Raw genomic sequence first — 17,144 nt, forward strand, 5'->3', positions numbered from 1 at the left:
TCCGCTGGATTGGCGGAACAGTCTGATGACGTCACCTGCTCCCCGCCCACGTGATGCCGGGTGTCATGGCGGCGCCCCTGCCCCGGGGAACGGCCGGGAGCCGCGCCAGCCAGACGCCGGAGCCCGTGGACCACCGAAGGCGGAGGCCGCAACACAGACCAGCAGACACGCAGAGGTAAGCGCGGTGAACGCCGCCTATGGCGTGTGACACTCACACAAGCCAGCACGAGCCAGCCTTTGGAGCCGTATGTGACCTCCAACTGTCACAATAGCCAGCATTAGCCAGCCTCTCTCTGGAGCCGCATGTGACCTCCAACTGTCACACTAGCCAGCATTAGCCAGCCTCTCCCTGGAGCCACATGTAACTTCCAACTGTCACATTATACAGCATAAGCCAGCCTCTCTCTGGAGCCGCATGTGACCTCCAACAGTCACACTAGCCAGCATGAGCCAGCCTCTCCATGTAGCACATGTAACTTCCAACTGTCACTAGCCAGCGTGAGCCAGTCTCTTCCTGGTGCAGCATGTGTCCTCCAACTGTCACACTAGCCAGCATGAGACAGCCTCTCCCTAGAGCTGCATGTGACCTTCAAATGTCACACAAGCCAATCTTTGTAGCCAGCATGCAGGTGAGAGTTCCCAATCAATACACACTAGATCTGTAGTTCTAGTCCCACTGTCGCCAATGATGATCTAGCTCCATTAAATGTATATAAAGTCAGTATTTGCAAATGTACAGTAAATGTTCTCACTAGGAGTGGGTCACAGTAGGAATTAAGAGGCACTGGATGAGCTCTACTGTGTGGTGTAATGTGTATAGGGGAAACTACTGTGTGGTATAATGTGTATAGGGGAACTACTGTGTGGTATAATTTGTATAGGGGAAACTACTGTGGTATAATGTGTATAGGGAAACTACTGTGTAGTGTAATGTGTATAGGGGAACTTCTGTGCGGTGTAATGTGTATAGGGGGAACTACTGTGTGGTATAATGTGTATAGGGGAACTACTGTGCGGTGTAATGTGTATAGGGGGAACTACAGTGTGGTATAATGTGTACAGGGAAAACTACTGTGCGGTATAATGTGTATAGGTGGAACTACTATGTGGTGTAATGTGTATAGGGGAACTACTGTGCAGTGTAATTGGTATAATTGGTTCTACTGTGCGGTGCAATGTTAACTAGTACAAAGGCAAGGAGCACTCTGACTGGATGCAATGTGGTCAGCTGACATGTGTCAACATGGTCACGTCTGCATCTGTTCGCAAACATAGATAGGTCACGTCGAAGTCGAAAAATATTGCAGTACACACAGCACGTACAAACTACACACAGATGGCCTCCGTGCGCGTACTTATTCTGCTGTGTGTGCACATATTCGCAATTTGCGTATGGTCGCTCCCGCGGTCCTGCGTATTAGCGCGTGGTATGAGTATTTATGGTAGTGTTTGTAGTCGCATGGAAAAGCCATAAAAACACATTACATATTTAATCCAAATAGTGCACAATGTACACATAGTCCCCCTGTATCACACCAGCAAGTTACACATGTTTAAATGGTATCAGAACAAAGGGATTCACCTTTACAGGATAGGAGGGTACAGAATAAGGTTATAAGGTGGTGTTTGGTATCCAGCTGTAGGGTATATTAAGGGAAATATTCCGGTGTTGGTTTGCAGAAGATCGCACGCTCCTGCAAATAGTTATGCGCAGGAGCAGAATATAAATATTAACTGTTTACTGTACATTTGGTATGCAGTGGGAACCCAGAGGAGACCACCTACAAGTGCACCTGGAACAGACATCGCCCACCTATTCAAACCAACCTATGACCTCTCCTGTACTGTAAATGACCATCCCTGTGTCCAATGGACAAAGAGATTACAGTATCCATTGTGTTGGGTTTTGGAATATTGTATAAAAGAGCCAGCTGCATGCCCGGCCACACACAGACTCTGAAGGTCATCTACCTTGATGACTGAGGACCAGACTGGGAAGCGCAGGCGAAACCAAACACGTATGTACCATTGATTGTAGCCATTATTCTATTGTATTGTATTGTTTATATTGTTACCCCATGCAAGTAAAGAATTACAATTGGTGTCGTGTCCCATTTCCTTGCTAAGGTTTAAAGTGTATTTACAGCCACTCGGGCTGCTGCATTGTGCTAACAGCATGTAGGCTTGTGTACGCAAACTGTGTAGTCACTACGCCCTTTTGGCATATGTGCGCAGAGTGCGGACACTGTACGATCTTGTGTACGTAAGGTTTGTGAACTATATAATTGTGAAAGGTTAATTACAGCGGCCGCAGCGGCTCCATTTAAAGTGTATTACATGTCTTTTTAAGGTGATGCTTTTAGTCCTGCAAGTAAACCGACGTTTACAATTGAGGGCTCGATCCGGTTTTCACATGCTCACAGCCTAACAGGTCAAAGCAGACTGAATCTATCAGCAAAGGGCGGAAAGTTATCCTACGTAACCTTTTTCTGGTCGGTGGATGTGCTGAAAACCCTATTTGTGTGCTGTTAGATTGTGTCTGCTCTGTCTGGTCTGCAGAGGTGCTGATATTACCCGTAAAACAGGAAAATAGCTATTTAAAAATCTGTGAATTTTTTTGGCGCCAAAAGCATACACAAAGGGCACCGATACTTTGCATACCCTCTCACATTGTTTCCGCAAGATTTAGATTGCTAGATTTGATTAGATCTGTGTGAAATCGGATACATGTGTTGCTATATAGTTAAATGTAAAATAACAGCATTTAAGGAAGAAAGTGTAAAGACACAAACGCAGGTCTGCATAAAGGGTTACACAGAACAAGTTGTGTCTAGTGGGCAATAGTAGTTAGTATTGCTCACATTTATAGAGTTGTGTGATTTGTTTTATTGCGTACGCACATTGGTACACGTAGTACGGAATGTGAGGACAGCGTACAAAAACGTGCACGTGCCGCAAGGCCGCACACGTGGCATATGGGTACGCACGGGTGCGTAATTATACAAGCTTGCGTAGGGTTGTGTACGCATAATAAAACCACACGATAGTTTTGTTCAGTTAAAAGGTGGGACAGTAGCCATGCTACAATAGCACATAACTATCCGGTTTCTAAAGCAGATTAGTATAAAACTTTTGTTTAAACTGTATTGCCTCTGGGGGTAAAGCTGCCGATCAGAATGAGTGAAAATTTTCTGTACAGAAAAACAAAGCGTATTTGAGTGAGTGAAAGCGGGAGTGAGTGGGTTGAACCCCGGAATTCGGGATCCCGTCGTTCGGTACACCAAGTGAGTGGAGGCTTGGCGGCGTGAGGCGGCTGACTCACGTTAGTATAGATTGGAATACGTAAGTCGTGAGGAGACTTACACAGGAGCATGGTAGGGAATTGTGAATTGTGAACTTTGTGACCCATATAGTTTTGTTAATACGCTCCGGCTGAGGTTTCGCAGCTTGTGATTCGATTCCAGTGGTCGTAGGGTGGATAGGTAACAAGTACCTATACGCTGTGCGATTGGACCGCATGTTTGTGGGTGCGATACATAGCGCAACTTGATACCCTTTTACGAGCTTTTGCGTAAAACCGCTGTATCATTAGCGCTGTATAGAGCATACGCAAGCGTGATTTGTGTACAAGTGCATAAAGGGAGTTTTCGCTGGTCTCTCTCGGGAAAATCTCCAACGACAGATATTTACTGGAAAGGGTAAGTTACTCCTAAAAAACTTCCAGTAAATATAGGTCAATTAGGGGCCCTGAGTTGGGTACATCGCCTTCACTATCGACAGTGTATGGTAGTACCGGCCAACATGGGCGAGAGTGGGTGAAAGCGCTCGGAGAACTTTCACCGTCGGCTTATATTGAGTATTTTGATGTTTGTGGGAAAAGGCCCACAATTATGGGAGCCAGTTGCTCAACTAAGGGACGTATGGAAGCCAGGGATCAGGTTGAAGAGCTGCGGCCCAAGGGATCAGCGAGGTTTATTATGTGTGGAAAATATGGTCCACACGCTGAAGTTTATTGTGACGAATGGGTACGTATGACTGACAACGATAGGGTATCATTCCCTAGGGTGGGCAGCTTTGAACCAGAGGTACTGCAGAATGTAGGCAGTAAAATATGTCTGCTTAAATCCAGAAAACAAATGATTAGACATAACGATTGTTTAAAACTGTGGCAACAAGAGGGGGAGATGCAAAGGGAACAAACTCGCAAAGCAAGTTCAAAACCTAGCAGGAATGAGGACACAAACACACCATTATCGACACAGGTCGATAGGGAAGAGATGGCTACAGTCAATGGTATATCTATGAATGATAGTAGAATGCAAGAGAAATGTATTAACCCTAATTTTTGCAAGATGTATCCTGTTTTGAAGGCTCTTCACGGTTATAGGTCACAGGAAGATGAAGGACCCAGCCAAATCGCAGCTCTCATTCAGGCAGTCACCTTGCAGGAAACTCAGGTGGGGCCTGTCCACCCGGTTAGAGCAGTAACAATATTCCCCACTGAAAGAACTGGTGAGGTTACAGCTACCGGTAAGTGTGAGATGGGTCATTACACAGAGACAACAACACCACACAGCAAACAGATTAGGAACGGAATGGTAGGATTACATCCTGTCTTGGAAATAGTAACTCCCAATGGGGGAACCGATAGTCAGGGAGAAATCCTCACCAGGAATAATGCAATGTATTGCCCTTGGTCCAGATCAGAGCTGCGGTCAATCATTTCAGAATTCCCCGATCCCCAGAAGCATTTAGCCAGATGTCAGAAGTTTATCAGAGATCTGGGTAATGCTCATGAACCAGCTAACAAAGATTGGCGGATATTTTTGAAAGCGTGCCTACCCCCTAATATTGACACACAAAAATGTATCACTGATTGTAGGTTAGAGTCGGATAGTCCTAAGACTGACGGAAACAATCAGGAGAATGTGGAACGAATTAACAGGCAACTAGAGTTTATTTCCCCACTACTGTTAAGTGGAGAAGAATTTTCTCCATAAAACAGAGGGAAAATGAAATAGCATCTGAATATTTCCATTGGGCTCTGCAAATAATGGATAGATACGTTGGGATATCGGATATAGGGAACGATGCAGATTACAGGGAGGTGGCTGTCTCTGTACTAATGGACGGGCTCAATAAGACAGTAAGGGACAGAGTACAAACATCTTTGCCTAATTGGAGGGGGGCCACAGTAGCTTGTCTTAGAAAGTGCGCAATGGAACACCACAAGAATATTGTTAGTAGAGATGAGCGGGTTCGGTTTCTCTGAATCCGAACCCGCCAGAACTTCATGTTTTTTTTCACGGGTCCGAGCGACTCGGATCTTCCCGCCTTGCTCGGTTAACCCGAGCGCGCCCGAACGTCATCATGACGCTGTCGGATTCTCGCGAGGCTCGGATTCTATCGCGAGACTCTGATTCTATATAAGGAGCCGCGCGTCGCCGCCATTTTCACACGTGCATTGAGATTGATAGGGAGAGGACGTGGCTGGCGTCCTCTCCGTTTAGAATAGATTAGAGAGACACTTGATTTACTAATTTTGGGGAGCATTAGGAGTACTCAGTACAGTGCAGAGTTTTGCTGATAGTGACCAGTGACCACCAGTTTTATTTATAATCCGTTCTCTGCCTGAAAAAAGCGATACACAGCACACAGTGACTCAGTCACATACCATATCTGTGTGTACTGCTCAGGCTCAGGCCAGTGTGCTGCATCATCTATTATCTATATATAATATTATATATATCTGTCTGACTGCTCAGCTCACACAGCTTATAATTGTGGGGGAGACTGGGGAGCACTACTGCAGTGCCAGTTATAGGTTATAGCAGGAGCCAGGAGTACATAATATATTATATAGTGAGTGACCACCAGACACACAGTGCAGTTTATTTAATATATCCGTTCTCTGCCTGAAAAAAGCGATACACACAGTGACTCAGTCAGTCACATACCATATCTGTGTGCACTGCTCAGGCTCAGGCCAGTGTGCTGCATCATCTATTATCTATATATAATATTATATATATCTGTCTGACTGCTCAGCTCACACAGCTTATAATTGTGGGGGAGACTGGGGAGCACTACTGCAGTGCCAGTTATAGGTTATAGCAGGAGCCAGGAGTACATAATATATTATATAGTGAGTGACCACCAGACACACAGTGCAGTTTATTTAATATATCCGTTCTCTGCCTGAAAAAAGCGATACACACAGTGACTCAGTCAGTCACATACCATATCTGTGTGCACTGCTCAGGCTCAGGCCAGTGTGCTGCATCATCTATATATATTATATATCTGTCTGACTGCTCAGCTCACACAGCTTATAATTGTGGGGGAGACTGGGGAGCACTACTGCAGTGCCAGTTATAGGTTATAGCAGGAGCCAGGAGTACATAATATTATATTAAAATTAAACAGTGCACACTTTTGCTGCAGGAGTGCCACTGCCAGTGTGACTAGTGACCAGTGACCTGACCACCAGTATATATAATATTAGTAGTATACTATCTCTTTATCAACCAGTCTATATTAGCAGCAGACACAGTACAGTGCGGTAGTTCACGGCTGTGGCTACCTCTGTGTCGGCACTCGGCAGCCCGTCCATAATTGTATATACCACCTAACCGTGGTTTTTTTTTCTTTCTTTATACATACATACTAGTTACGAGTATACTATCTCTTTATCAACCAGTCTATATATTAGCAGCAGACACAGTACAGTGCGGTAGTTCACGGCTGTGGCTACCTCTGTGTCGGCACTCGGCAGCCCGTCCATAATTGTATATACCACCTAACCGTGGTTTTTTTTTCTTTCTTTATACATACATACTAGTTACGAGTATACTATCTCTTTATCAACCAGTCTATATATTAGCAGCAGACACAGTACAGTGCGGTAGTTCACGGCTGTGGCTACCTCTGTGTCGGCACTCGGCAGCCCGTCCATAATTGTATATACCACCTAACCGTGGTTTTTTTTTCTTTCTTTATACATACATACTAGCTACGAGTATACTATCTCTTTATCAACCAGTCTATATATTAGCAGCAGACACAGTACAGTGCGGTAGTTCACGGCTGTGGCTACCTCTGTGTCGGCACTCGGCAGCCCGTCCTTAATTGTATATACCACCTAACCGTGGTTTTTTTTTCTTTCTTTATACATACATACTAGTTACGAGTATACTATCTCTTTATCAACCAGTCTATATATTAGCAGCAGACACAGTACAGTGCGGTAGTTCACGGCTGTGGCTACCTCTGTGTCGGCACTCGGCAGCCCGTCCATAATTGTATATACCACCTAACCGTGGTTTTTTTTTCTTTCTTTATACATACATACTAGTTACGAGTATACTATCTCTTTATCAACCAGTCTATATTAGCAGCAGACACAGTACAGTGCGGTAGTTCACGGCTGTGGCTACCTCTGTGTCGGCACTCGGCAGCCCGTCCATAATTGTATATACCACCTAACCGTGGTTTTTTTTTCTTTCTTTATACATACATACTAGTTACGAGTATACTATCTCTTTATCAACCAGTCTATATATTAGCAGCAGACACAGTACAGTGCGGTAGTTCACGGCTGTGGCTACCTCTGTGTCGGCACTCGGCAGCCCGTCCATAATTGTATATACCACCTAACCGTGGTTTTTTTTTCTTTCTTTATACATACATACTAGTTACGAGTATACTATCTCTTTATCAACCAGTCTATATATTAGCAGCAGACACAGTACAGTGCGGTAGTTCACGGCTGTGGCTACCTCTGTGTCGGCACTCGGCAGCCCGTCCATAATTGTATATACCACCTAACCGTGGTTTTTTTTTCTTTCTTTATACATACATACTAGTTATGAGTATACTATCTCTTTATCAACCGGTCTATATATTAGCAGCAGACACAGTACAGTGCGGTAGTTCACGGCTGTGGCTACCTCTGTGTCGGCACTCGGCAGCCCGTCCATAATTGTATATACCACCTAACCGTGGTTTTTTTTTCTTTCTTTATACATACATACTAGTTACGAGTATACTATCTCTTTATCAACCAGTCTATATATTAGCAGCAGACACAGTACAGTGCGGTAGTTCACGGCTGTGGCTACCTCTGTGTCGGCACTCGGCAGCCCGTCCATAATTGTATATACCACCTAACCGTGGTTTTTTTTTCTTTCTTTATACATACATACTAGTTACGAGTATACTATCTCTTTATCAACCAGTCTATATATTAGCAGCAGACACAGTACAGTGCGGTAGTTCACGGCTGTGGCTACCTCTGTGTCGGCACTCGGCAGCCCGTCCATAATTGTATATACCACCTAACCGTGGTTTTTTTTTCTTTCTTTATACATACATACTAGTTTCGAGTATACTATCTCTTTATCAACCAGTCTATATATTAGCAGCAGACACAGTACAGTGCGGTAGTTCACGGCTGTGGCTACCTCTGTGTCGGCACTCGGCAGCCCGTCCATAATTGTATATACCACCTAACCGTGGTTTTTTTTTCTTTCTTTATACATACATACTAGTTACGAGTATACTATCTCTTTATCAACCAGTCTATATATTAGCAGCAGACACAGTACAGTGCGGTAGTTCACGGCTGTGGCTACCTCTGTGTCGGCACTCGGCAGCCCGTCCATAATTGTATATACCACCTAACCGTGGTTTTTTTTTCTTTCTTTATACATACATACTAGTTACGAGTATACTATCTCTTTATCAACCAGTCTATATATTAGCAGCAGACACAGTACAGTGCGGTAGTTCACGGCTGTGGCTACCTCTGTGTCGGCACTCGGCAGCCCGTCCATAATTGTATATACCACCTAACCGTGGTTTTTTTTTCTTTCTTTATACATACATACTAGTTACGAGTATACTATCTCTTTATCAACCAGTCTATATATTAGCAGCAGACACAGTACAGTGCGGTAGTTCACGGCTGTGGCTACCTCTGTGTCGGCACTCGGCAGCCCGTCCATAATTGTATATACCACCTAACCGTGGTTTTTTTTTCTTTCTTTATACATACATACTAGTTACGAGTATACTATCTCTTTATCAACCAGTCTATATATTAGCAGCAGACACAGTACAGTGCGGTAGTTCACGGCTGTGGCTACCTCTGTGTCGGCACTCGGCAGCCCGTCCATAATTGTATATACCACCTAACCGTGGTTTTTTTTTCTTTCTTTATACATACATACTAGTTACGAGTATACTATCTCTTTATCAACCAGTCTATATATTAGCAGCAGACACAGTACAGTACGGTAGTTCACGGCTGTGGCTACCTCTGTGTCGGCACTCGGCAGCCCGTCCATAATTGTATACTAGTATCCAATCCATCCATCTCCATTGTTTACCTGAGGTGCCTTTTAGTTGTGCCTATTAAAATATGGAGAACAAAAATGTTGAGGTTCCAAAATTAGGGAAAGATCAAGATCCACTTCCACCTCGTGCTGAAGCTGCTGCCACTAGTCATGGCCGAGACGATGAAATGCCAGCAACTTCGTCTGCCATGGCCGATGCCCAATGGCATAGTACAGAGCATGTCAAAACCAAAACACCAAATATCAGTAAAAAAAGGACTCCAAAACCTAAAATAAAATTGTCGGAGGAGAAGCGTAAACTTGCCAATATGCCATTTACCACACGGAGTGGCAAGGAACGGCTGAGGCCCTGGCCTATGTTCATGGCTAGTGGTTCAGCTTCACATGAGGATGGAAGCACTCAGCCTCTCGCTAGAAAAATGAAAAGACTCAAGCTGGCAAAAGCAGCACAGCAAAGAACTGTGCATTCTTCGAAATCCCAAATCCACAAGGAGAGTCCAATTGTGTCGGTTGCGATGCCTGACCTTCCCAACACTGGACGTGAAGAGCATGCGCCTTCCACCATTTGCACGCCCCCTGCAAGTGCTGGAAGGAGCACCCGCAGTCCAGTTCCTGATAGTCAGATTGAAGATGTCAGTGTTGAAGTACACCAGGATGAGGAGGATATGGGTGTTGCTGGCGCTGGGGAGGAAATTGACCAGGAGGATTCTGATGGTGAGGTGGTTTGTTTAAGTCAGGCACCCGGGGAGACACCTGTTGTCCGTGGGAGGAATATGGCCGTTGATATGCCAGGTGAAAATACCAAAAAAATCAGCTCTTCGGTGTGGAGGTATTTCACCAGAAATGCGGACAACAGGTGTCAAGCCGTGTGTTCCCTTTGTCAAGCTGTAATAAGTAGGGGTAAGGACGTTAACCACCTCGGAACATCCTCCCTTATACGTCACCTGCAGCGCATTCATAATAAGTCAGTGACAAGTTCAAAAACTTTGGGTGACAGCGGAAGCAGTCCACTGACCAGTAAATCCCTTCCTCTTGTAACCAAGCTCACGCAAACCACCCCACCAACTCCCTCAGTGTCAATTTCCTCCTTCCCCAGGAATGCCAATAGTCCTGCAGGCCATGTCACTGGCAATTCTGACGAGTCCTCTCCTGCCTGGGATTCCTCCGATGCATCCTTGCGTGTAACGCCTACTGCTGCTGGCGCTGCCGTTGTTGCCGCTGGGAGTCGATGGTCATCCCAGAGGGGAAGTCGTAAGCCCACTTGTACTACTTCCAGTAAGCAATTGACTGTTCAACAGTCCTTTGCGAGGAAGATGAAATATCACAGCAGTCATCCTACTGCAAAGCGGATAACTGAGTCCTTGACAACTATGTTGGTGTTAGACGTGCGTCCGGTATCCGCCGTTAGTTCACAGGGAACTAGACAATTTATTGAGGCAGTGTGCCCCCGTTACCAAATACCATCTAGGTTCCACTTCTCTAGGCAGGCGATACCGAGAATGTACACGGACGTCAGAAAAAGACTCACCAGTGTCCTAAAAAATGCAGTTGTACCCAATGTCCACTTAACCACGGACATGTGGACAAGTGGAGCAGGGCAGGGTCAGGACTATATGACTGTGACAGCCCACTGGGTAGATGTATGGACTCCCGCCGCAAGAACAGCAGCGGCGGCACCAGTAGCAGCATCTCGCAAACGCCAACTATTTCCTAGGCAGGCTACGCTTTGTATCACCGCTTTCCAGAATACGCACACAGCTGAAAACCTCTTACGGCAACTGAGGAAGATCATCGCGGAATGGCTTACCCCAATTGGACTCTCCTGTGGATTTGTGGCATCGGACAACGCCAGCAATATTGTGTGTGCATTAAATATGGGCAAATTCCAGCACGTCCCATGTTTTGCACATACCTTGAATTTGGTGGTGCAGAATTTTTAAAAAAACGACAGGGGCGTGCAAGAGATGCTGTCGGTGGCCAGAAAAATTGCGGGACACTTTCGGCGTACAGGCACCACGTACAGAAGACTGGAGCACCACCAAAAACTACTGAACCTGCCCTGCCATCATCTGAAGCAAGAAGTGGTAACGAGGTGGAATTCAACCCTCTATATGCTTCAGAGGTTGGAGGAGCAGCAAAAGGCCATTCAAGCCTATACAATTGAGCACGATATAGTAGGTGGAATGCACCTGTCTCAAGTGCAGTGGAGAATGATTTCAACGTTGTGCAAGGTTCTGATGCCCTTTGAACTTGCCACACGTGAAGTCAGTTCAGACACTGCCAGCCTGAGTCAGGTCATTCCCCTCATCAGGCTTTTGCAGAAGAAGCTGGAGGCATTGAAGAAGGAGCTAACACGGAGCGATTCCGCTAGGCATGTGGGACTTGTGGATGCAGCCCTTAATTCGCTTAACAAGGATTCACGGGTGGTCAATCTGTTGAAATCAGAGCACTACATTTTGGCCACCGTGCTCGATCCTAGATTTAAAGCCTACCTTGGATCTCTCTTTCCGGCAGACACAGGTCTGCTGGGGTTGAAAGACCTGCTGGTGACAAAATTGTCAAGTCAAGCGGAACGCGACCTGTCAACATCTCCTCCTTCACATTCTCCCGCAACTGGGGGTGCGAGGGAAAGGCTCAGAATTCCGAGCCCACCCGCTGGCGGTGATGCAGGGCAGTCTGGAGCGACTGCTGATGCTGACATCTGGTCCGGACTGAAGGACCTGACAACGATTACGGACATGTCGTCTACTGTCACTGCATATGATTCTCTCAACATTGATAGAATGGTGGAGGATTATATGAGTGACCGCATCCAAGTAGGCACGTCACACAGTCCGTACTTATACTGGCAGGAAAAAGAGGCAATTTGGAGGCCCTTGCACAAACTGGCTTTATTCTACCTAAGTTGCCCTCCCACAAGTGTGTACTCCGAAAGAGTGTTTAGTGCCGCCGCTCACCTTGTCAGCAATCGGCGTACGAGGTTACATCCAGAAAATGTGGAGAAGATGATGTTCATTAAAATGAATTATAATCAATTCCTCCGCGGAGACATTGACCAGCAGCAATTGCCTCCACAAAGTACACAGGGAGCTGAGATGGTGGATTCCAGTGGGGACGAATTGATAATCTGTGAGGAGGGGGATGTACACGGTGATATATCGGAGGGTGAAGATGAGGTGGACATCTTGCCTCTGTAGAGCCAGTTTGTGCAAGGAGAGATTAATTGCTTCTTTTTTGGGGGGGGTCCAAACCAACCCGTCATATCAGTCACAGTCGTGTGGCAGACCCTGTCACTGAAATGATGGGTTGGTTAAAGTGTGCATGTCCTGTTTTGTTTATACAACATAAGGGTGGGTGGGAGGGCCCAAGGACAATTCCATCTTGCACCTCTTTTTTCTTTTCTTTTTCTTTGCATCATGTGCTGATTGGGGAGGGTTTTTTGGAAGGGACATCCTGCGTGACACTGCAGTGCCACTCCTAGATGGGCCCGGTGTTTGTGTCGGCCACTAGGGTCGCTAATCTTACTCACACAGTCAGCTACCTCGTTGCGCCTCTTTTTTTCTTTGCGTCATGTGCTGTTTGGGGAGGGTTTTTTGGAAGGGACATCCTGCGTGACACTGCAGTGCCACTCCTAGATGGGCCCGGTGTTTGTGTCGGCCACTAGGGTCGCTAATCTTACTCACACAGCTACCTCATTGCGCCTCTTTTTTTCTTTGCGTCATGTGCTGTTTGGGGAGGGTTTTTTGGAAGGGACATCCTGCGTGACACTGCAGTGCCACTCCTAGATGGGCCCGGTGTTTGTGTCGGCCACTAGGGTCGCTAATCTTACTCACACAGCTACCTCATTGCGCCTCTTTTTTTCTTTGCGTCATGTGCTGTTTGGGGAGGGTTTTTTGGAAGGGCCATCCTGCGTGACACTGCAGTGCCACTCCTAGATGGGCCCGGTGTTTGTGTCGGCCACTAGGGTCGCTAATCTTACTCAAACAGCTACCTCATTGCGCCTCTTTTTTTCTTTGCGTCATGTGCTGTTTGGGGAGGGTTTTTTGGAAGGGACATCCTGCGTGACACTGCAGTGCCACTCCTAGATGGGCCCGGTGTTTGTGTCGGCCACTAGGGTCGCTTATCTTACTCACACAGCGACCTCGGTGCAAATTTTAGGACTAAAAATAATATTGTGAGGTGTGAGGTATTCAGAATAGACTGAAGATGAGTGTAAATTATGGTTTTTGAGGTTAATAATACTTTGGGATCAAAATGACCCCCAAATTCTATGATTTAAGCTGTTTTTTAGTGTTTTTTGAAAAAAACACCCGAATCCAAAACACACCCGAATCCGACAAAAAAAATTCGGTGAGGTTTTGCCAAAACGCGTTCGAACCCAAAACACGGTCGCGGAACCGAACCCAAAACCAAAACACAAAACCCGAAAAATTTCAGGCACTCATCTCTAATTGTTAGGCGCAGAGAACAACAGGAGGAGAGGCTGAAGACTGAAAATATACAGGCTCTTGCAGCAAAGCCTCATCAGCCTAAACCCCAAAATCCTGGTGGTAAGAAAAGACCGAGAATATGTTACACTTGTAGAAATAAAAGGCATTTTGCCAGAGATTGTAGGTATAGTAGAACACAGTCAATATAGACCCCTAGACAGAGAAAACAAGCCACGTTATTAAACACATAGATGGGATCAAGGGACATATAGTAAGGAATTATGATACAGTATAGAAAACACAGATTCGGTTAATGGGAAGAACAGAATAAATGCAACTTTACCCTTTTGACAAAACTTGCTGGGGTTAAGAGGAGGCCTCTAAACTTCTGCTTCTCTCTCTAGCAGAAGTGACCTCTAAGTAACTTAACAGGAGTTTTGTTAGATATGGTATACATATAGCGTGCTCCCGCCCAGGAAGCACAAAGTATGTTGGATACCCACGAAGACTAATATTGCATTTCACTGTTCTAGATGCATGTCCATCACAGGTAGAGGAAATTATCTCAAAGATACCGGGTTCCCTACGAACTTAGGATGGACAGGACACTGGATTGATGGCTGGGATAGTCCCAGTAGAGATATGACACATAGAATTTTTTTAGGGGTATAGACAGTAGAGAATCACTTCCCCATAGTGCCCAATCCAGTTGTCAAATTTTATAGAATCCTTTTTGCCTCTACAAACTTATCTGTTACTAACCTCTATGTGATTTTTCTTCAAAGTTTCCTCCTCAACTCTTACGTTCACCGACAGGAGGGTACAACACATGGACCCAATTACAGTTCAAACGCCACATGCCTACTCGGTCCTTCAGAGTTCTGCCCAAATCCAGTATATCTCACCAGCATAAGGACACCAGTATTAATGCAGTGTGCCTGGTCAGGCACAAAGGGTGGAGAATGAGAATACTGGTGAAGGGAGACTGTGTACAGACACCGATATGCATGATGGTGTGACAGTCTGTTGGCGAATGCCAAACCTGACATTTTCTTTTTATTTACTATTTCTCTTACATCCTAGAGGATGCTGGGGACTCCGTAAGGACCATGGGGTATAGACGGGCTCCGCAGGATACATGGGCACTATAAAGAACTTTAGATGGGTGTGCACTGGCTCCTCCCTCTATGCCCCTCCTCCAGACCTCAGTTAGATCCTGTGCCCAGAGGAGACTGGGTGCATTACAGGGAGCTCTCCTGAGTTTCTCTGAAAAAAGACTTTTGTTAGGTTTTTTATTTTCAGGGAGCACTGCTGGCAACAGGCTCCCTGCATCGTGGGACTGAGGGGAGAGAAGCAGACCTACTTAACTGATAGGCTCTGCTTCTTAGGCTACTGGACACCATTAGCTCCAGAGGGAGTCGGAACGCAGGTCTCACCCTCGCCGTTCATCCCGGAGCCGCGCCGCCGTCCTCCTCACAGAGCCGGAAGATAGAAGCCGGGTGAGTATTAGAAGAAAGAAGACTTCAAAGGCGGCAGAAAACTTCAGATTTTCTCTGAGGTAACGCGCTGCGGTAGCGCTGCGCGCCATTGCTCCCACACACAACACACACTGCAGGCACTGATGGGTGCAGGGCGCAGGGGGGGGGCACCCTGGGCAGCAATAATACACCTCTAGGACTGGCTGATATAGTTATATAGACTGCGGAGGCAGTAGATTATACAATCCCCTGCCATTATTGAAAATTTGAGCGGGACCAAAGCCCGCCGCTGAGGGGGCGGAGCTTGATCCCACAGCACTAACCAGCGCCATTTTCTCCACAGCACACTGCAGAGAAGCTGGCTCCCCGGACTCTCCCCTGCTGAACACAGTGACAGAGGCCAAAAAAGAGGGGGGGGGGGGCACTTGTAAGGCACAGTGAGTGTATATATATATATATATATATATATATATATATTTATATAAGAGCGCTGTTTATCTTGGAATTTTGTTTCCAGTGTCAGTTGGTGCTGGGTGTGTGCTGGCATACTCTCTCTCTGTCTCTCCAAAGGGCCTTATTGGGGAACTGTCTCCATATAAATATATCCCTGTGTGTGTGGGGGTGTCGGTACGCGTGTGTCGGTATGTCTGAAGCGGAAGGCTCATCTAAGGAGGAGGTGGAGCAGATGATTGTGGTGTCTTCGTCGGCAACGCCGACACCTGATTGGTTGGACATGTGGAATGTTTTAAATGCAAATGTGACTTTATTACATAAGAGATTGGACAAAGCAGAGTCCAGGGATAATATAGGGAGTCAATCAATGGCTTTGACGGTGTCACAGGGCCCTTCAGGGTCTCAAAAACGTCCCCTATACCAAATAGCAGACACTGATACCGACACGGATTCTGACTCCAGTGTCGACTACGATGATGCAAGGTTACACCCAAGGGTGGCCAAAAGTATTCATTATATGATTATTGCAATAAAAGATGTTTTGCATATCACAGATGACCCCTCTGTCCCTGACACGAGGGTACACATGTTTAAGGAAAAGAAACCTGAGGTGACATTTCCCCCATCTCATGAGCTGAACGAGTTATTTGAAAAAGCTTGGGAGACTCCAGACAAGATACTGCAGATTCCCAAGAGGATTATTATGGCGTATCCTTTCCCTGCACAGGACAGGGTACGGTTGGAATCCTCGCCCAGGGTAGACAAGGCGTTAACGCGCTTGTCCAAGAAGGTGGCGCTACCGTCTCCAGACACGGCAGCCCTCAAGGATCCTGCTGATCGCAGACAGGAAACGACTTTAAAATCTATTTATACACATACGGGGGCTTTACTCAGACCGGCGATAGCATCGGCTTGGGTTTGTAGCAGCTTGGACAGATACCTTGTCAGCTGACATTGATAACCTAGATAGGGATACCATTTTATTGACCTTAGGTCACATCAAAGACGCAGTCTTATATATGAGAGACGCTCAGAGAGACGTTGGGCTACTAGGTTCGAGAGCTAACGCCATGGCGATTTCTGCTAGGCGAGCACTGTGGACCCGCCAATGGACGGGCGATGCCGACTCAAAGAGGCATATGGAAGTTTTGCCTTACAAGGGTGAGGTTTTATTTGGGGAAGGTCTTGCAGACCTGGTTTCCACAGCTACCGCGGATAAATATACTTTTTTGCCGTATGTTCCCCCACAGCAAAAGAAAACACCTCAATATCAGATGCAGTCCTTTCGGTCGCATAAGTCCAGAAGAGGTCGGGGCTCCTCCTTCCTCGCCAGAGGTAAGGGTAGAGGGAAAAGAATGCCTGCTATGGCTAGTTCCCAGGAGCAGAAGTCCTCCCCGGCTTCTACTAAATCCACCGCATGACGCTGG

The 17,144-nt window shown here is 46.2% G+C and overlaps 1 protein-coding gene across 2 annotated transcripts in view; it reads left to right on the forward strand.

The window, feature by feature from the left end:
• The first annotated feature begins 527 nt into the window (after window positions 1-527).
• The window catches only part of LOC135034784 (uncharacterized), a 173,386-nt gene continuing 156,769 nt past the window's right edge, over window positions 528-17,144 (forward strand). The window contains exons 1-2 of one of the 2 annotated variants that reach the window (XM_063954309.1): window positions 532-629; window positions 4,388-4,530. Coding sequence is in view for 1 of the 2 variants with exons in the window: in XM_063954293.1 (XP_063810363.1) it covers window positions 555-629 (75 nt within the window). In the remaining variant the exon portion in view is untranslated. Of the gene's footprint in view, window positions 630-4,387; window positions 4,531-17,144 lie in introns of both variants that reach the window. The other variant, XM_063954293.1, reaches the window with a different exon arrangement.

This window comes from Pseudophryne corroboree, chromosome 1 (genome assembly GCF_028390025.1).
Source record: "Pseudophryne corroboree isolate aPseCor3 chromosome 1, aPseCor3.hap2, whole genome shotgun sequence".
In the NCBI taxonomy this organism is placed as follows: domain Eukaryota; kingdom Metazoa; phylum Chordata; class Amphibia; order Anura; family Myobatrachidae; genus Pseudophryne; species Pseudophryne corroboree.